Source organism: Spea bombifrons, chromosome 1 (assembly GCF_027358695.1).
Source record: "Spea bombifrons isolate aSpeBom1 chromosome 1, aSpeBom1.2.pri, whole genome shotgun sequence".
NCBI lineage: Eukaryota > Metazoa > Chordata > Amphibia > Anura > Pelobatidae > Spea > Spea bombifrons.
In genome coordinates this window covers 57,950,900-57,970,828 of record NC_071087.1, presented here as the reverse complement: position 1 = coordinate 57,970,828, position 19,929 = coordinate 57,950,900, and the positions used below count along the sequence as shown (strand labels likewise).

Sequence of the window (19,929 nt, the reverse complement as noted above, 5' to 3'; positions counted from 1 at the left end):
AATATAAAATGAGACAGACCAAGGATTTATACATAACTGCCACCTAGAATTCAATCTGCAACCTATTTCTAACTGGTCATTGAATGGAAAGCTTATAAAAGCACTTAATCTGAAATTATTAGTTCCTTTATATAGGGAAAAATGAACCCCATGCTCTAGAAGTACCCATCCTTCCACTTGTGTCTGTCTGCAATTTCTGAGAGAAAAGTGTTGAAAACTAGATATGTCAGCATATGCTCACTTTGATTGGTACAGCGCAGTGGTTTCATGGTTTGCTGTGAAGAATCAAGTCACCTTGAGACCAACACACTCCTGGTGACAACAATAAAATGTGCTAGGTCTCATCCACCTAGAGGGACAGCTATGTGTCTCCATGAAAACAAGCAGTACTGTGAGGGGTGAACATTACTTCAGATGGTTTTGGACTACAAGACTAATGGGCCTCGGCCAGAAAGGGCGACAAAGTGTTCTTACTGAAACATCTGTAACCTGTTACTGTGGATCTCCAGCTATGAGTGCTTAGACACATGGTCATGACGTTGGCTAGCGAATCATGTGAAAATGTATATATCTTGTTTCAGTAACCCTGATGGCTTTGGACTGGAAGCAGAAGCCAGGATGACCACTTGGCATATTATGATGCCGTCTGATATTGAGCCAGAGGGCATCTATCAGGATGTCAGTGAAGGTACACTGCATTTTCTGCTGCCACCTTGTATCCCGCAGAGAATCCCATATTATTCCTTTACAGTCAGGTGCTACCATGACTTAGGCTGACCCAGACTTTCTCCCTACACCTTAGAGCTTGATAGTTGTGCATGGTTGATTCTCCCTCCCCTTTATTCGGCGTTGTGGATCGCTGTGCAATTTCAGACATATATGCAACGAAACAGTAAGACAAACTCAGAAACAGAGTGGACTTAAGGTGACGTGTTTATTCTAGGTCGCCAGCTCTTGTTGAAAGCTGTCAGTCGCGTGTGGATAGAGCTGATTCACAGTAAGAAGCAAGTTTTGGAGGATTTATTTAAAGTGGCTTTTCCGGTGAACGACAGAGGCCATGTGGATATCACCGTTGTACGCCCCTTGATTGAGGAAGCAACACTACGGTGTTGGCAGAATCATCTCGGTAAGAGTTTTCACATGCCTTTTTGTGCTGGTAACATTGTGTATTGTGCTACAGTTGGGTCCGTTAACACCAGAAACGTAAGATTCTACAGCATGAATTTTTTTTCTTTTCAATAATATATTTAAAAATAATGATATCCGTACAAAATAAATTCTAAGATCATGTTTGAAGCGCTAGGATGATGGAACAGGCTTGAACAACAGAGCAACATTTTGGATGTTAGTATGTGCTGTAGCTAGTTGTTATATATTTCGTAAGGCAACCACAATGAGAGAGAATATAAAATTAATATTATTTTATAACACTTACGGCAAAATATCAATTCCGAAGGAGTCTGCTCTTACAGATTTACAATCTATTCTTCATCATTATCTGTTTCACAGCTTACGAGAAGAAGTGCATCAGTAAAGGAGAAGCCCTGGTCCCAACCTCCCAGTCCAAGCTGTCTCGTGTTAGCAGTGGCTTTGGTCTTTCTAAGTTAACGGGTGCGCGAAGAAACCGGAAGGAGAGCGGACTTAACAAACACAACCTCTCTACACAGGTGTGTGCAGTAATCCCACTGTCTGCATGTCAAGGGACATAGTTGATGTAGCCAAGAGAAAAAGAAATGAATTTCTTAGGCAAGGAATAATCTTTTCTGTACCACAGGAGCAGCAGAGATACACTTCAGGAGCACTTAAAATATTTAGCAAATTCACATGTTTTCTACCTCTAACACAGGAGGTGTTAGAATAAAATATCAGTACAAATTTGGATGCAGTCAAAAATATAGAATTATAGGTTTCCTTTTTTAATTGTTATATCCTGCTAAAAGACAACATTGTCGTAAACTGTAGCATATGTAAATTTTTAATTTCAAACTTAAATGGCCTTTAATAATAAACTGTTACTGTTTCTTGTATCCTATACTACGCAATCCGTACAAACATTTTCTCAAGGTTTTCAATTGTAAATGACGAATCTTTGCATTTCATAATGGGGTAAAAAAAGATAAACGCAGTATGTTTGTTTGTGAAAAAGATTGTTTACAGAAAATGGCTAATTAGTAGGCTTTATGAGAATGATCAAAGTAAAAATCTAATTTGGAAAACAAAAATCTAATTGCCCTTCCAGGGACTTAGATTCTCTGGAAAATTGGAGGTGTTCTGACGGTGTAAATGCTCAAAGTACAAAGAACTCCCTTAGCCTGCTAACAATCCAATCCAGTCCAACCCAACTGCAAATTAGAATGTTAAGTCCAAGTCTGATGGTTTAAGTAACCTACAGAAAATTCTGGAATGGAATTTCAATTTATTTTACATTCCCCCCCCCCCCCCAGGAAATCTCGCAGTGGATCTTTACACACATAGCTGTTGTGCGGGACCTGGTAGATATGCAGTATAAAGAATACCAAGAGGTAAGAGATCATCGTTTTATATCTACTACAGAAGACATGAATTAAGATAGATTGATCTGATTTACAAAGCATGAGTTCTTAATTACAGCGCATTACATCTGATTCTATGGCACTCTTAAGGGAAGTGATTAATTATAATGTTAAAAGTGACCATGTGTAATTTGACAGCAAGCTGACACAGGTTAATAGTACAGAAGGAAAAGAGAGCCTGCTCTTCTGAGTTTACTATCTATTAGAAGGTTTAGGAACAATGAGATTTAACAATGAATCAAGTGTAGAACAAGGTCTAAAATAAAAAAAATATATATATACTGGTATATTTTTTTTTACTTTGCCATCAACAGATCTATTTAAACAGAGTTGTTTGAGTGAAAGGGCTGTAGGCTTAGATTTCCTGTTTGCTCACTGATTTCCCATGTGGTCTGATACATAAGGAACACATCGTGTTACTGAAAACAGCACCAATGTCCTTCATCTGCACCTCTTCTCAGGTGGCCCCTACAAGGAACAAACAAAATAAGAACAAAACAAAATCAGAATTCTGACCTTGTATTCCAAGGATTTCTTATCACTGTGGTGTCTGTGGCACACTCTTAATTCATTTTTTAAATAGATTCAAAACATTCATATATTATAAACAGGTTTTGTAGAGGTCAGGTAAATGCTTTTAGGGATAAGAAGAGGAACTTGTGCTGGCAATAACTCTGAGATGATGATCCCAGAAGGTCATGGTCCATGAACATTCTCTAAACCCTTTGCAGAACCAACTAACCATTTTTGGTTAGGAAACAGTCCAACATGATTGTACAATTCTTCATGGGATGCTTAGCTCTAGAGGCAATCTTGTTTGTGCCTGCAACTTTTCCTAAGCAGAACCGAGTCCAGGAAATGTGAGATTCTGAATTATGGTTAGTGAATTGGCTACAGATTAATGTACATCCTAAAATAATGTGTAGGAAAGGAGGGCTGATGTGAATGGAGTAGGAATGATGGGTTTAGTGATTAATAGCCAATAATCTCTGGAGGCTACACTTGATTGATAAAGTGTTCCCTTGGTGGTAAGTCATAGAAAGAATACATCCTGGCAACATATATGCACTTGAGGCATTTTACTCATTTTGATGTTTTTTTCTTCAAGAATTCTAGATGATCAGATGGTCAGCAAGAAGGAAGGGTTAATAAGCTGTTGTGTTCGAGCTAAGTGTTATTGCTATGTATTGTGTTAACAGAGACAGCAGAATGCTCTAAAGTATGTGACAGAGGAATGGAACCAGATCGAATATGAGCTGCTCCGGGAGAGAGGGCTTTGGGGTCCTCCCATTGGCTCCCACTTGGATAAGTGGATGCTGGAAATGACTGAAGGGCCGTGTAGAATGAGAAAGAAGGTTGTGAGAAACGACATGTTTTACATCCACTATCCTTACATCCCCGAAGCGGAGCACGACACAAACACAATGGTAGGTTGGATAAGGATTTCCACTGTATTTTGCCAGACTCTTGATCGTGAGGTATCAGCTGCAGTGTTTTGACAAATATCTGAAAAGTCTGTAGAGCAGTTGTATAGAAAGCAGCCGTTTTTAATTATCATAACTTATGAAGCAATAGTTCCATGTGTACCCTAGATCATATAGTACTCTATCATGCTTATGAGTGTTACATCGCCATACAGAAATGCTTTACTTTAATTAGGGTGTGGAAGGCTTTCTTTTAAGAGGAAATTCCCATGATTGAAACCTACTCCGACAGTCTTTCACCGTGTATACCCTTCATTGGCCTTTTTTATTGGTTTTATTGACCTAGATGTATTTTTCACCTCTGATCTATATTTACACGTAATGGCTTGTTTTAGTCTGACTTTCCGTGTATACTGCCTGAAACCTCTGAAGGGATCTTTATGGCAGCCTGTGACAAGGTAAAAAGATAAACGAACCGCTTCATTTATGTGAAAAATGCAGCTACACTAAAAAAAGCAGCACTGGGAGCATGATTTAACAAGGCTTATGTCTTAAGCTTGAGACTGCAGGCTTGCAGGACTTATCGCTGCCCGTGTGGTAGCTATGAAAATGAGCATATCATAATGGTAGGTGTTATGGATACCATAATGCCGCCTTATAACAGAAATACAGAATCTTTCTCGACATGTGATATCATAACCTCAGACATCGTGTTGTTGTCCATAGACAGACGGATACCTCCGCTGTTTTTGATGCTTGATAATACGGTTTGCCATAGACACATGAGGCAAATCTCGGTTTCTTAGCTCTGAGGTTTGGCCCCATCCCCTGTTATAACAATATATTGTACCATATGTTCATTTTCAGGTAATTGTAGAAAGTGTTCCTCCTCTGCATGGCCTATCTGCTTCCCTTAACCTTCCACTTGGAGCCTTCTCATTGTTTCCCAATATTCTGTAATGAAGCTGTGGTAACGATGCACATTAATGGAGCTGTCACGGGCCGCGTTCTCGCAGCTATGACTCTTTGGCAGGTCACATGACCCTTCAGCTCTTGCGGAAATACGAAGACGCTGAAATAATATTTGTCCTAATAGTTTCAAAGCAAGGTTTAACCGATTGTGCCTAGATCATTTAGCCCAGAAACCCAGTGTTTTAGTTTTAACTGTAGGCCCAGGTATGTAATTGCCTTGTGCCCAATGGAAAATAATTCTGCTACTGTAGGCCTTTTAATTTGTTTTTATTATCGTATATTTAGAGAGCCAACAAGCTTTGCATAACTGGGTACTGAAAAGATAAAGGGGTTGCTGTGACTGGACATCTTGTCACCTTAATGTCATAATGCAATGTTTTGTGATTATTGATGTCATAGATTAAAAAATCTGTAATTTGGGTTTTATATCACTGTAAACCACAAAATTATTTACAAAAGGGGATTTGAGAAGCCTCAAATGTTTCTGTATGGTCACAGCTAAATTAATACAATTTGTTAGGACACATACACATTGACCTGCATTGACCACAATGCATATACCGATCTGCCCATTCTCTGTAAATTTAGCAGACACGATCTAAAGAGCAAATATTTGCAATGCATTATTACTAATTAATAGCATTAATTATAATGTGATCTATATAGAGCCTTCATATTCCACAAAGCTGTACAATGGATTAATGGGCTATAACAAGTAGTGCAGCAACAATTTGGAAACAAAAGTTGAGGAGGGCCTGCTTAGACGAGCAGAGAATAAGAAGATGGACAATATAATCCCATGATAATTTATACCACGCACACAGAAACATAGGGCAGCATTCTGTCACAATTGTCTCTTTAATGGTCTTCTGCTTCTAATCGGCTCTGCACTAAAGAACCATATTGTCTTCTTCACACTCTTCAAAGACATGTTGATGTCCGATGTTACTCGGACCTATATGACTGCATGTAAACTCTGCATAGTAGTATCATTAAGTGTGATTTGTTTTAGATAAAGCTTTACAACCTAGCGAGCTGCATCTATCATAGAGCCCCTTGCTTTAGAATCTGCCACCTGTTGCAGGTTTTGAAACGTACGGAAACAGATATAATTGTAGAAAGACATTTTATTAGTTGTGTATTATGAATGACATTTTATCGTAGAGACCAGCTCGTTACCGTCGTGCAGTCAGCTATGATAGTAAGGACTACTACATGCGCCTGATGCCGGGGAACCCAGCAGTGTTTCAGGATACGGTAGAAGAAAACTCTGAGGGTGAAGCAGCTCAGCATGAGCCAGAGCATGGAGAAGACACCATTGCTAGAGTCAAAGGTGAGATAAATGGGGGGAAATTCAGTCACGTACATTGCTTACTTTGATTTGAAATATCACAATGTAGGTTTGTTACTCCACTGAATTGGCACGGTATTGGCATTGGCCACTTTGTCCTGTGTTTATTTTTATGAGCGGTTAAACTTACCATAAAACATAGCGAAATATAGTAAAATGATCTATGGTAGGATATTACACTTGCTGTACTTTGTTTGTGGAGCCAATGGCAATTTCATGCCTGAAGGGACCTTATAGTTCACTCCTTTAAAAAGGCCATCTTGTATCTGACGCACATTTTCTTGTTTTAGAACTGTATCACATCATCACATTTGTACATAAGTACAAATTTTGTTATTGTGGTAAAGAGAAAAATATTTTTTTCCTCAGCCATGATACAATATATTACTAATTTCTTTACATTTGTTATTTGGGTGCTGTTAAGTTGGACATCCCTCCCCACGAGAAGGGATTGTTTATAAGTGGCATTGCCAAAAAACTAAAGGTCAAATTAGTCTATTTTTTTATAACCGACACAATTTTTTAATTTGGATGCGGTCGCGATCTGTTTTATCCATTTACTACCACCGATTCATTTCCTGTATAATGCAGGTCTGGTAAAAGCACCTCTAAAGCGATCACGATCAGCTCCTGATGGAGGGGAAGATGAAAGCCAAGAGCTTCTACAGGATCAGCTGTCCGAAGGTTCTTCCATGGATGAAGAAGAGAAAATGGACAGCACAACCCTGCTGAGGCTGCTTGAGGAGGGAGAAAAGGTACTTAACCTTACCTGTAAAGAAATGCACACTTGAATTATCACTAGGAATCCAGATTTTGTATTTTTCCGTAATATGGTCTAATCAAAACTAATATTTAAGTTCACCAACATGCTTTATGATCAATGGACTCGCAGAAGATGATTTTCTGAAAGCCAGTTATTTCTTTCAGCTTGTTCTCTCCTTTCAAAAAGTGAAATTTACATCCCCTAAAATCTAGAATTTACTATCCAGAATGTACTTTATAATTATTGCCTGAGTTTACAAAATGTATTTGTTTGAGGGCTTATGGACTATAGTCACCTTAATGTCATAAATCCGGGTTTATGGTAAATGAAGTATCGCCACCTCTAGGCAGTAAGGAGAATTGCACTTCTGCATGTTATCTCTCAGAATGGATGGTCATATTTAATACAGCTTTTATTATCTGGAAAATGTACATTTTTTTTTCTAAACCAAAATTCTAAGCTAAAATATTATAACATTGAGTTTGCATTGTTTTTAAACCCAGTAAAAAAAATAGAAAAATATTTTAAACATTCACAAAGTTCGTGGTTTGTTTAAGTGGACATAGTGTAACACAAGACTTGCAAGACAATGACCCTTTAAGCCATGTACTGTCATTTTTTTTATTAATAGAGACAGGGGGTCTATAAATGTGCTTGCTTTTTTTTTTTCTTTTATAGATTCAACACATGTATCGCTGTGCCAGAGTTCAGGGTTTGGACACTGGTGAAGGCCTTCTCCTCTTTGGAAAAGAACATTTTTACGTGGTGGATGGATTTACAATGACAGCCAACAGGGAGATCCGGGACATTGAAACATTGCCAGTAAAGTAAGGACATAGCTTGTTAAAGTCAGTTCTCTGGACATATTTGTCCAACTCAGAAAAAGAATCAAGATACCAGCTGGTAACGTCAAAATGGAATAATACAGCTTCAAAGCTTGCTATTTTCCTCCTTTGATGCTTTGTCTATGCTTTTTGTGTCTCACAAATAACTATATAACTTTTCTTGCCCCAGCTTTATTTAGTACGGTCAGAGTTGTGCTTAATAATGAATCAATAGAAGTTATATAAGTCTCGGCAAAGCCTGACATAAATGGAGCGTGAAGCTTGTTGAGGTTAAACTTGTCATATGAGCAAAACGTAATCTTCATGTTTAGTATGTTTAGTATTAGATGTACATGTATCTATTAACGGACACCCTGTCTTGCATTATCAGTATGCATGAACCAATCATTCCAAGAGGAGCCAGACAGGGTCCCAGTCAGCTAAAGAGGACTTGCAGCATTTTTGCCTATGAAGATATCAAAGAAGTCCATAAACGACGATATTTGTTACAGGTCAGTCATGGAAAATGCTGCAATCTGTGTGCATGCGGAAGTAACGAAACTGTAAACTTCATCAAAGTACGACCAATGGAATCTGCTTTGGTCAAGATTAAAATGGGAAGTCAACATAGCATCCCACGAGCGTTCTCTGTTGGAACTGATACGCTCTCAGCATTGTGATTAATATAAAATGTTATGTATTAATGTCTTGCAGCCTATTGCTGTAGAAGTATTTTCTGCGGATGGACGGAATTATTTATTGGCTTTTCAAAAAGGAGTCAGAAACAAGGTCTACCAAAGGTAGGATACGCTTGAAGTACTGGTAAAACAGTCATTACAGAGGCATGTAAAGTTGAAAAAAGAAAAAAAAAACAAAGAAAAAAAATGTCAGAAAATCTAATTTGGCATCCAGGAGTTAGATACGGATAGTAGATGATGGCCCACCTTCTTTAAACCAGGGAAGTAGAAGGATACCTTCTTGTATCCTACATCTAGAGTCCCTTAATTAATATGATGTTATAAGACTCTGAGATAACATTTGAATTTTTTTTTTATACAATACACAGGTTTTTGGCTGTTGTTCCATCTTTAACAGATAGCTCAGAATCAGTTTCTGGACAGCGTCCAAATACCAGTGTTGAGCAAGGGTAAGTACTTTTATGCTCCTATGTAGGTAAGGCTTGTTTTTTCATATATTTTATTTCATTTTATAGGCCAGTTCTGTGCCAGATTCTGTAAATTACCTATGCTCAGGATGGAGCAGTGCTATCTTTTAATAATAACATTTTAGTGTTTTTTGTATGGATGAATTTATCTTAAAAAAAATCTTGGATTTATATTCAGTAATTAGGGTATGCATGTGATATTTCTCTGAAGGGTTTTTCTGATTGTGCTTGGTTATCTTTTAAGTGGTTAGTTGATATTCGAGGTTGGAAATAATTTGATTATATTCTTTTTTAGTTCTGGATTGCTTAGCACACTGGTTGGAGAAAGGTCTGTGACGCAGAGATGGGAGGTATGACAATTGTTGTGTGTTATTGAAAAAATCTGCATTTTTTTACATTTTTTCAAAATTCTAATTAAACAGAAACTGTTCAAAGACATTAAAAAGGTTTCTTTGTTCACATAGTCAGCTGTAATCTTTTCTGATCCAAAAAGGACGCATTAAAATGTAATTTTTATTATGTGTGGCCTCACCAATTAAAAAATGTTAACACCATCTGAAAATGAACGTTTTATAGGAGCATTTTTCTTATTGTATTGTTAGAATTGTTGAGCACCCCAATTACTGCATACAGTCAGTCATACACAGTGACACTACTGAATCTGTCCTGGGCTTGTCGCATAATATTGATTTCTTGTCACTTATCCTGTGTGGAAAAATTTGAATATAAATGAAATTGTGCCCATTTTTGTTTGCTCTGTCGCTAATCCTACACTTCTGTCTCTGTGCAGAGGGGAGAAATCAGCAATTTCCAGTATTTGATGCACTTAAACACTCTGGCAGGCAGATCGTACAATGATCTCATGCAGTACCCCGTCTTTCCATGGATCCTGGCAGATTACGACTCTGAGGTAATTGCTGCTTTTCAACCTGATAACACAATTGCCTTCTTTGGACTGTTTTGGACGCTATGGGTTTTTTTAGTCTTTGTTTTCAATTGAGAATAAATAATGTTAATATGGGGATATGGGGTTTTCTGTGTCCCTGAACCCCTTGGGCAATCTTTTCCTAACAATCTTTTGAAGTAAAACGTTTAATGAAAACATTAGGATGCAAATGTATTCCGGATACATTTTACATCTTTTTTTAATGTGATTTATACATGAATTAATGGTTTAAATGTTTCAGGAGTTACCAGTTAGTTTTGTTTTCATCTTCATTAATGTCTGGATCTATATTGTGATTCATATTTAGGAGGCCTTTGTAAGAGGCATCCTCACTAAAGTTCACCAGACATTTTACCTTTAGTGAATAGACCCCCCCCCCAGTTTGCAAGTTGGCATGTTGCAAAGTTACAAAAATGAATATGAATACAAAGAATTAGCAGACTAAATGGGCTGAATGGGTTCTTGTCTGACTTGCTTCTATGTTATAAATGGATGTGGAAAAAAACGTCTTTTGTTGTCTGTCCACTTTACGTAAAGGAACTGGATCTGACCAGTCCCAAAACATTTAGAAACTTGGCCAAACCAATGGGAGCACAAACAGATGACAGACTTGGCCAATACAAGAAGCGTTACAAAGACTGGGAAGATCCCAATGGTAAGTATCTTTATAAAGGTGTTTGCATGAATTCATTATTACTAGCAGAATACCACGGTGCCTTTATACTTACACAGCACAATCTCCACATACATAGGAGACACAATGGAAAAAAACAGCAATATGTCCAACCTCACCCCCCTACCCACTTCCCTCCCAGTCCCAACCCATTAAAGCATGTGTGGGCCTAGCCCGGACCCTACGCGCGCCTAGCACTACCCTTTCACAAAGCCACCTCCCTAGAAGAGGGGAGACTCTGGGCAGTTCCCCGATATGCAGATCATGCTGTGTGTTCCTCTGGTCTTAGTTGAATGCATTTATATAATGTACATGTGTGTCTGTTTCATTATCTGTATTTACTGAGACAATTGATGTTTTTTTTTTCATTTTTTTTTTTTTTACTAAAAGGTGAAACACCTGCCTATCATTATGGAACCCATTATTCCTCTGCAATGATTGTTGCCTCCTACTTAGTCCGAATGGAACCATTCACACAGATTTTTCTGCGGCTTCAGGTAATTTACATTTATTTAAAACATATGATTACATATACTACATTTTATATTTTTGATTCAGTACACCCATATACACCCACAAAAACCTTGGATGGTATTTACATGTTAAAGGATGTGGTATATTGTCCTGTGTTTAACTGTAGGGCGGCCATTTTGACCTTGCTGACAGAATGTTTCACAGTGTGCGTGAGGCATGGTACTCGGCATCGAAACACAACATGGCTGATGTGAAGGAACTGATCCCGGAGTTCTTTTATCTCCCTGAATTCTTGCTAAACTCCAACAATTTTGATCTTGGTAAGCAAAATGTATACGATTTGTCTAATATCATATGACTTCCAAAATTCTGTGTCATATACAGTGCACACATCCTCCATGTGTAATATATTAGGGTGCCTCATGCAGCCTTTAGATAAAGTTTAAAGAAATAGAGCACACCAAGGATCTATCTCATTATAGCACAAGTGTTATGTAATATAACAAAGACTCGACTTCTCAGTCCCGGACGGAGACTTTTATCAAGAGACAAATCCTCTTCAAACTTCATATGTAATTGTTTTACAATGTATTCTATAGTACATTGAATATAAGAAATAACATACAAATAGTAACTATTTTTATATTTTTACTTGTAGGTGCTAAGCAAAACGGAACTAAGCTGGGTGAAGTCATTCTTCCTCCCTGGGCTAAAGGAGACCCACGAGAGTTTATCCGTGTACACAGAGAGGTAAGGAAAACACAATGACTGATTTGAATTCACCGATTAATATTTCATTCTCCTCAGGGTAGTCTAATTTGCAATCTGCAGGCCGCAGAGCTGCATCCCTTTAATTTAATTTTCCTTTGCAGAATAGCAAAGCACCTCACATTTCAAAGTTTAATAACGATGGTATATAAATAAAGTTAATTATCCCCATTTAGGTAACGTAGCATATTTTGTCTGTTGTACTGGGTAAGAAGTGGCATACCATTATCGTACCTGATCAAAACTCCTCACATTTCACTCTAAAACTAAAATACCAGTCTGAAGCACACCAAGCATGACATAAAATATAGTGTTTTATATTACATTAAGACACCCAATAGAGCAAAGAATATAAAGCACTGTATAGCCGTACAAATATTTTACACAGATAAAAGGCAAAAGTGGGCAGGATACCCATATGTGTTATTACCGGTAACAATACTTTTTTCAATCGATATCTGGAACATTTAGGCATCTGCTGGGTGTCCTCAATGTTTGCCCTTTATCTGCTACATATACTCTGATATGAAAGGGATATGCCTAGATGTGGGCTTTTACATTACCAGAGGAAAAAAAGATCATTAATTGTTTTGGAAGTTGTGTTTGAGAGAATTGGATATCAAACTGTCTATTATCGATTTAGGCTCTTGAATGCGACTATGTCAGCGCTCATCTGCACGAGTGGATTGATCTCATTTTTGGATACAAGCAACAGGGTCCAGCTGCAGTAGAAGCGGTCAATGTCTTCCATCATCTCTTCTACGAAGGTCAAGTGGACATCTACAATATAAATGACCCATTAAAAGAGACTGCTACCATAGGCTTCATAAACAACTTTGGGCAAATACCCAAGCAGGTAAAACACAATGGTAGTATTAAGAACAAAATAAGAAATTAATATACACATGCTTTTAATCAAGAATGTTGTGTAGTAAACCTATACAGGACCATTTTTGTAAATTATCAAATAAATAGTATATTGGCCTGTATATAGAGGCTTTTTTTCCGCAGGATTTAAACGCATTTTTCAGAATGTAACCTATAGTTGCCTGGGTTGGTTTAAATCGCGGTTGGCAGGATAAAAAGGGAATTGTGGTTTAGCAAAGATTGAGAACGGTATTGGTTATAATATCGGTGTGTATTATCCAGTGTTTCTTATTCACTTTTACATTTTCAAAAATGTAGTTATTTAAGAAACCCCACCCGCCAAAACGTGTCAGAAGTCGGAACAACGGAGAGATGGCATCAGTTTCCATGGCAGTGGCGTCTGCATCTGACAAGATATTTTTCCATCATTTGGACAATCTAAGGCCTTCCCTGACTCCTGTCAAAGGTAACGGAGAGACAAATAACATTTCAATCGCCAATTTACAATGTATGGCCATTATTTTTTTTTAATTTTACTAAATTGAACACAGTACCCTAGAATTTGTGAATGGTACAAGAAAAGAGTATATTGCAAGTCCTATGTAAAGTATATGTCTTCAAAAGCATTTTTTTTTATTGTTTTCATTCTAAGAATTGAAAGAACAAGTGGGTCAAATCGTTTGCACAGATAAAGGCATTCTGGCTGTAGAACACAACAAGGTTCTTATCCCACCAGCCTGGAACAAAACATTTGCCTGGGGATATGCAGATCTCAGCTGTAGACTCGGAACCTATGAATCCGACAAGGTTTGCAACTATGTTTTTTACTCTTTTTGAAGTACTGAACGAACTTGGCTGGATCCCCCATTTTCTGGTGTTTCTTATTTTTTTAGGGGCCCAGTGGTATATATGGTGTGTGTGTGTATATATATATATATATATATATATGTGTGTGTGTATATATATATATATATATGTGTGTGTGTATATATATATATATATATGTGTGTGTGTATATATATATATATATGTGTGTGTATATATATATATATATGTGTGTGTGTATATATATATATATGTGTGTGTGTATATATATATATATATGTGTGTGTATATATATATATATATGTGTGTGTATATATATATATATATGTGTGTGTATATATATATATATATGTGTGTGTATATATATATATATATGTGTGTGTGTATATATATATATGTGTGTGTGTATATATATATATATATGTGTGTGTATATATATATATATATGTGTGTGTGTGTATATATATATATATGTGTGTGTGTATATATATATATATATATATATATGTGTGTGTATATATATATATATATGTGTGTATATATATATATATATATATATATATATGTGTGTGTATATATATATATATATACATATATATATATACATATACATACATTTATGCCTCACTTCATGTAGAAGTCTAACATAATGAACTGAATTCTCGTTAATAATAACCATTATTTGTTTGGGTCTGCTAATTAAATGTTTTTGTTTGGCAGGCTGTTGTCGTTTATGAGTGCTTGTCTGAATGGGGACAAATTATGTGTGCCATTTGCCCAAATCCTAAACTGGTTATCACAGGAGGCACTAGTACAGTGGTCTGTGTGTGGGAAATAGGAATGTCAAAGGAGAGGGCGAAATCGCTCACACTGAAACAGGTAAGCACACTGTCATCATCCTAGCCAATGTTTTTAGTGCTTTTTTCCTGAACCCTCGTGGAACAATAACAGTTAATGTGTTCTGTGTTTTGCTTAACAAGCAAAAATATAATTAAATACTATAAAATTATATAAAAAATGCAATTAGAAACTTGCACTACTCAGGTTGGATGCATCAACTCAATCATTAAGGCTATTCGTACCATGCGACGGTTCTTTGTGGCCCCTATAGCTTAGATAATACATTTTATTTCATTTTGAAGATGAACGTGTGGTATAAGTTATAAAGGAAAGTGTAAGAGCACATGAGTGGATACAGAACATCATTGTATTTCATCCAGCTGCATACAAACTCAATGGGAGATGGAAATCTAAATTTCTGGTATGTAGACAGCAGCTAAGCTGTCTGTGTGTAATTTATCTCCAACATTATCTCCAACATTCTGCTTAACTTATTGGTCACAGGCCTTGATTGGACATACGGATACGGTGACCTGTTTGACTGCATCGCTAGCCTATCACATTGTGGTGAGTGGATCCCGTGATCGCACCTGCATCATCTGGGATCTGAACAAGCTCTCATTTGTGACACAGTTACGTGGACATAGAGCTCCGGTGTCTGCTCTCAGCATCAATGAGCTAACGGTAAGATTCTGATTTTATTACACTTTTCTTTAAATTGGAGTGTGTTCCCTGCCCCCAAGAGAATCTCTGGTCGGTATTGAAAAGATGCTGTCTAGACCACAATAACATGCTGGCGACTCTTTGCGACTAAAGTCATTCCCAACTAGCCATGTACATTGAAGTTCATCACTTGTGATGAACAATATTGATGTTCTCATGTATGTTGTAGTGCTGGCTTCTATTTAGACTTATCTTGTCTCATATTAATTTACTACTAACATTTCCACATATTTCCCCTCAACTTTCATCACCTCCATCTTTTCTTTCACCTCCAAGCTTATTTTACTGTATGGTTTATGATCTATGCTATTGATACTATAATGTGTAAAGTACAAAAACATCAATTGTTATTCTATTGACAAGTTCCCGAAACTATAGTGTACATTACATGCCGTAAAGCAATAAGAGCACTTTACATTTTCCCTTCTAAGTGACAAAATGAATCATACACTATCTAAAAGAGTGTTCTTGAAACTCACAGGGTGATATAGTGTCCTGTGCTGGCACCTATATCCACGTCTGGAGCATCAATGGCAACCCTATTGTGAGCGTGAACACATTTACAGGGAGAAGTCAACAGATCCTGTGCTGCTGCTTGTCGGAAATGAACGAGTGGGACACCCAGAACGTCTTTGTCACGGGACACTCAGATGGAGTTGTCCGCGTAAGTGAATCATTTTGTTTAGAAGCTGGATTAATATTCCACTCCTCAACAATGTAACCCCCTCCATCGGGTTAAAAAAAGCATGAACTCTATAATGATCTAGAATATGCAGACATGAGCTGTTATCGGGGTATTGGTTTATTATTTTGGCACCATCTTGTGTTATGTTGTGTTTATGTCTTTAGGATTTTGTCAAAACACCAAAAAAGTACTGGGGGGTAGTTAACATTCTTGGTTTGTGGATGCTAATACACATATATAATGGCACGGTGCATCATGATCATTGTCCACAGAGTCCCTAATGTACAGAAATGGCATAAGATGCTGTATATGGAAAGCATTAATGATGGTTTTACCTCTTCCTTTGTCTCCCAAAGTTCTGGAGAATGGAGTTTTTACAAGTGCCAGAAACACCCGCTCCAGCTCCATCAGATACTCTGGAGATCACAGATGACTGTGCAGAAGCACATTTAGGTATTGTCTATATGAAATTACTCTAATGTAAATTGTTACTATGTATATTGTGTTCAGTGCCTGTGGATTTGATTGTCTTTGTGAGCCTGCAGTACCACTAACTGGTCAGATTTGAATGTTGAATTGCATATGTCAGGAATGATTGCTTAGATAGTTTAGGCATATGGGATCTATTATTCCCGTGCACCTTACACACCTCGGTGATGGTGATGGCTTAGACCTGTAAACCAAACTACTGAAGATCCACATATATTTTGGCCCATTTATTGGCTAGTACAAGTCTAAATTCCTGCTCTGAAATGCCTACCCTGTCATTTTTAACCCCTTAAGGACAATGGGCAGTCCCTAAACCCATTGAAAACAATGCATTTTGTCATTAAGGGTTAATGATAGTGCTGTTTGAGTAGATGTGTGACCTGTTATAGATATTAGTGGAGAGGTTTATGAAAGCATGTTTCCAACACAACAGATGAACTTCAGAAGTCAACTGATGCCTTCACCTTTTGCCCTCTGTGTACAATCTGTCCCAATAACCTGCTACCTATGTTTCTATTGTAATTGTAATCAAACACAGGGCACGAAGCCCAGGATGATGACAGCAGTGACTCTGACGTGGAAGATCAAAGTGCCATACAGGACACTAGGACAAAGGACAACCAACAGCAACCCAGCAGTGTTGGCCACAGGGCAAGAGCATCTTCTGCCAGGGCTGGCCTGTCAGCCTGGTCAGGAGACAGTGGCTCGGATGAGTCCAGACGCTGGTCAGATCAGCTCAGTTTGGATGAAAAAGATGGCTTCATCTTTGTAAACTATTCAGAGGGTCAGTGTAAGATGCAGTTCCCGCACATCCAGAGTGCTATGCAAGCCAACCAGTCCGAGTCAAAGCACTACAACAAACTCAAGTCAGGTAAGGAGCATCAACTTCTGAGTTGAATCAATGACAGTTTGGAAGAACAATGAAAATGGTACAACCAGTTTTATCTTAAAAAAAAAATGATTACCCCCCAGAAAAGGCACCAGATGGCTGCATCAAAACTCAATACAATGTTATCAGTGTTATCAGTGAGTTGGTCATGTTTGACAGTATACTGGGTTACCCATCTGTGGAGTCTTCTTGTGGCTATTATTACATTTAAGTGCAAACATGATGTGTGGTATTGCAGTACCAAAGCAAAACAAAGCAAGAATTCAGCACATACCCAGAGGCATAAATATTGTGGATTCCATCACACTCTATGGCCATATATTGCTTAGCCCACCACTATAAGTACCCCAAGTTTGCTGAGTTTTTTTTTCCATAGCTATATTGATTACCATTGCGCTTGAATCACTGGGACTGCTTTGCAATTTTAACCCAAAAGAGACTCTCAAACCCTTTTAAGCATTCTCTGTACACCATTAATGAGGAACCCGTGTGGCAGTAGGGACTGCTCAAACCCAAGGTTTGGTCAGAACCTGCAAATGTGCACAGCAAAAAAATGAATTGTATATTAAATTGTATAATTATAATAAGTTGAGCAATGCGACAGAAGGTGAAAGTCACTTATTACCGATTTATTTTTTTTTTTTTTTTTTTTTTTTTTTTTTTTTTCTTTCTTCATGAAATGCTATTTGTGTTCTGTAAACATACCACCCCCCAGTGATTACTTAAAAAAAGTCCTGCTGGTTAAGAAGGCCATGCTATGGTTATTTGGCTTACAGCAGTTTGGGAGAACATTTCAATTTATTTATTTTGGATTAAAGTTTTCTTTTATTTTATTGACAAAATAAAACATGCAGATTGAATCATATTTGTTCTCCTTCATTTGCAATTCCACAGAGCCCATAACAAACCCAATATCTCTTATCTTTCAGGCTACAGATGGGAAAGGCAGTTGGTATTCAGAAGCAAGCTTACTATGCACACAGCGTTTGATCGGAAGGATAATGCCCACCCCGCTGAAATCACTGCTCTAGGCATCTCCAAGTGAGTTTCTAAGACAAATTATTGTATATTAAGTAATGAGCCTTTTCAGATATATTTTCCATATATCTCTAAGGCTTAATGATCAACTGTCGCCCATGAGACTTCTGCATTAATCATTATAGCATAAAAACTGTATGTCGGTTTTAGATTTTAGAGCTGTTTACTTTTAAGTTAAGAATTGAATTTATGTGGGCCCCATTAAGGTATCGAAAAGACACCTTGCTAATCTAGATATAAACTAATATGTGAAAAATGAAATGGACGAGTTAGGTAGTAGACATTGAGGAAATATTATGCTGGCAGGGCAAATATGTTATTAAAAGTGTGTGTGTGTGTGTGGAAATGGCTCGGTAAATGACAAGGTATTCACTGTTTTTTTGTGTTTTGATGATTAATGTAATAGGTCTTGTGGACAGTTCAACTCTAACCAGTTACTGGCTTATGGGTTTACAAACAAACTCAGAGAGCAGGTGGTAAAAGAAGTAGATTTCCTCTGGGTCTTTTGGGACATGAGTGTAACTGGGGTACTGTCCATGGCCTGACTCAGGGAAGCACCCCCAACCACCTCTCAACTAACACCGCCCATACTGTTGAGCGTGGAGATATTACATGCAATGCGGAGTACAGAGTGCTATGGAGGCAATGCCAGCTATGGCTGTCTGCCCTCTGTTTTGTGGCAGAGGCCTAGACCTGCCTTCTTAAGTCTAGTTGATCTAGGCCATAGTACTAAAGTACCAGCTGCAGGAATGTTTAGGAATGTCTCTTATTGCAAGGTCCTTTGCCCCATTTCTCCCACTCTTTGTGACTAATTTTTCATACTCATCCTAGTAGAGTGGTCTGTAGCTGGTGACCTTTGTGTCCTAGCAGGATTACAGCTGGTTTACAGGAAGGTTTCTGTTTGTAATTGTTGTTATCCCTTTCTACAGAGATCACAGCAGGATATTGGTAGGAGACAGCAGAGGTAGAGTGTTTAGCTGGTCTGTAAGTGACCAACCTGGGCGATCAGCTGCTGACCACTGGGTGAAAGATGAAGGGATGGACAGCTGTTCAGGATGTGCCGTGCGGTTTTCCCTGACCGAGAGACGTCATCATTGCCGAAATTGTGGGCAACTTTTTTGCCAAAAGTAAGTACCCCTCTGCTCATATGTACTGGTCATATTGAAACAACATTAGGGATTGGTGAACGCAAATCCAGATTCGGTATATATGTAAAAATAAAATATTCAGGTACGTGAATCTTCTTACAGTTTGGACCACATTTCAAACTTTGCATCATAATCCATATTATTGACAACCCCTTTCACCTTTCTTTTTAAACTCGTTGTCAAATGAAAAAAAGTTAGACAAATGTACAGGCCTCCAAAAAATGCATTTTATGAATTAAAAAAAAATGTTTTCTTCTCAAAACACCAGGTGCAGTCGATTCCAGTCAGAAATTAAGCGACTGAAAATATCTTCTCCGGTGCGAGTGTGCCAGAACTGTTATTACAATTTACAGCATGAGCGTGGCTCTGAGGACACATCAAGGAATTAAGATTTTCTAAGATTTAGAACTTCCAAAAAAATGTGTGTTATAATAGAATCGATATTCCCAGGATGACAGGAAACTGTGTGGCTTTCATGGGGAATTAAACAGAACACAAAACCAAGAAAACAAA

At 37.7% G+C, this 19,929-nt stretch overlaps 1 protein-coding gene across 3 annotated transcripts in view; it reads left to right on the top strand.

The window, feature by feature from the left end:
• The window catches only part of WDFY3 (WD repeat and FYVE domain containing 3), a 110,688-nt gene extending 90,759 nt beyond the window's left edge, over positions 1-19,929 (top strand). For all 3 annotated transcript variants that reach the window (XM_053461720.1, XM_053461718.1, XM_053461719.1), the window contains 28 exons: positions 582-688; positions 944-1,126; positions 1,510-1,667; positions 2,445-2,522; positions 3,752-3,979; positions 6,113-6,281; positions 6,891-7,054; positions 7,741-7,889; positions 8,278-8,398; positions 8,601-8,686; positions 8,953-9,033; positions 9,347-9,401; positions 9,842-9,961; positions 10,535-10,652; positions 11,061-11,167; positions 11,311-11,464; positions 11,803-11,894; positions 12,556-12,768; positions 13,098-13,245; positions 13,432-13,586; positions 14,325-14,483; positions 14,949-15,128; positions 15,649-15,831; positions 16,209-16,305; positions 16,880-17,212; positions 18,160-18,271; positions 19,198-19,395; positions 19,685-19,929. In XM_053461720.1, coding sequence (XP_053317695.1) covers positions 582-688; positions 944-1,126; positions 1,510-1,667; positions 2,445-2,522; positions 3,752-3,979; positions 6,113-6,281; positions 6,891-7,054; positions 7,741-7,889; positions 8,278-8,398; positions 8,601-8,686; positions 8,953-9,033; positions 9,347-9,401; positions 9,842-9,961; positions 10,535-10,652; positions 11,061-11,167; positions 11,311-11,464; positions 11,803-11,894; positions 12,556-12,768; positions 13,098-13,245; positions 13,432-13,586; positions 14,325-14,483; positions 14,949-15,128; positions 15,649-15,831; positions 16,209-16,305; positions 16,880-17,212; positions 18,160-18,271; positions 19,198-19,395; positions 19,685-19,805 — 4,069 coding nt within the window. In that variant the 3' untranslated portion in view covers positions 19,806-19,929. The remainder of the gene's footprint in view (positions 1-581; positions 689-943; positions 1,127-1,509; positions 1,668-2,444; positions 2,523-3,751; positions 3,980-6,112; positions 6,282-6,890; positions 7,055-7,740; positions 7,890-8,277; positions 8,399-8,600; positions 8,687-8,952; positions 9,034-9,346; positions 9,402-9,841; positions 9,962-10,534; positions 10,653-11,060; positions 11,168-11,310; positions 11,465-11,802; positions 11,895-12,555; positions 12,769-13,097; positions 13,246-13,431; positions 13,587-14,324; positions 14,484-14,948; positions 15,129-15,648; positions 15,832-16,208; positions 16,306-16,879; positions 17,213-18,159; positions 18,272-19,197; positions 19,396-19,684) is intronic.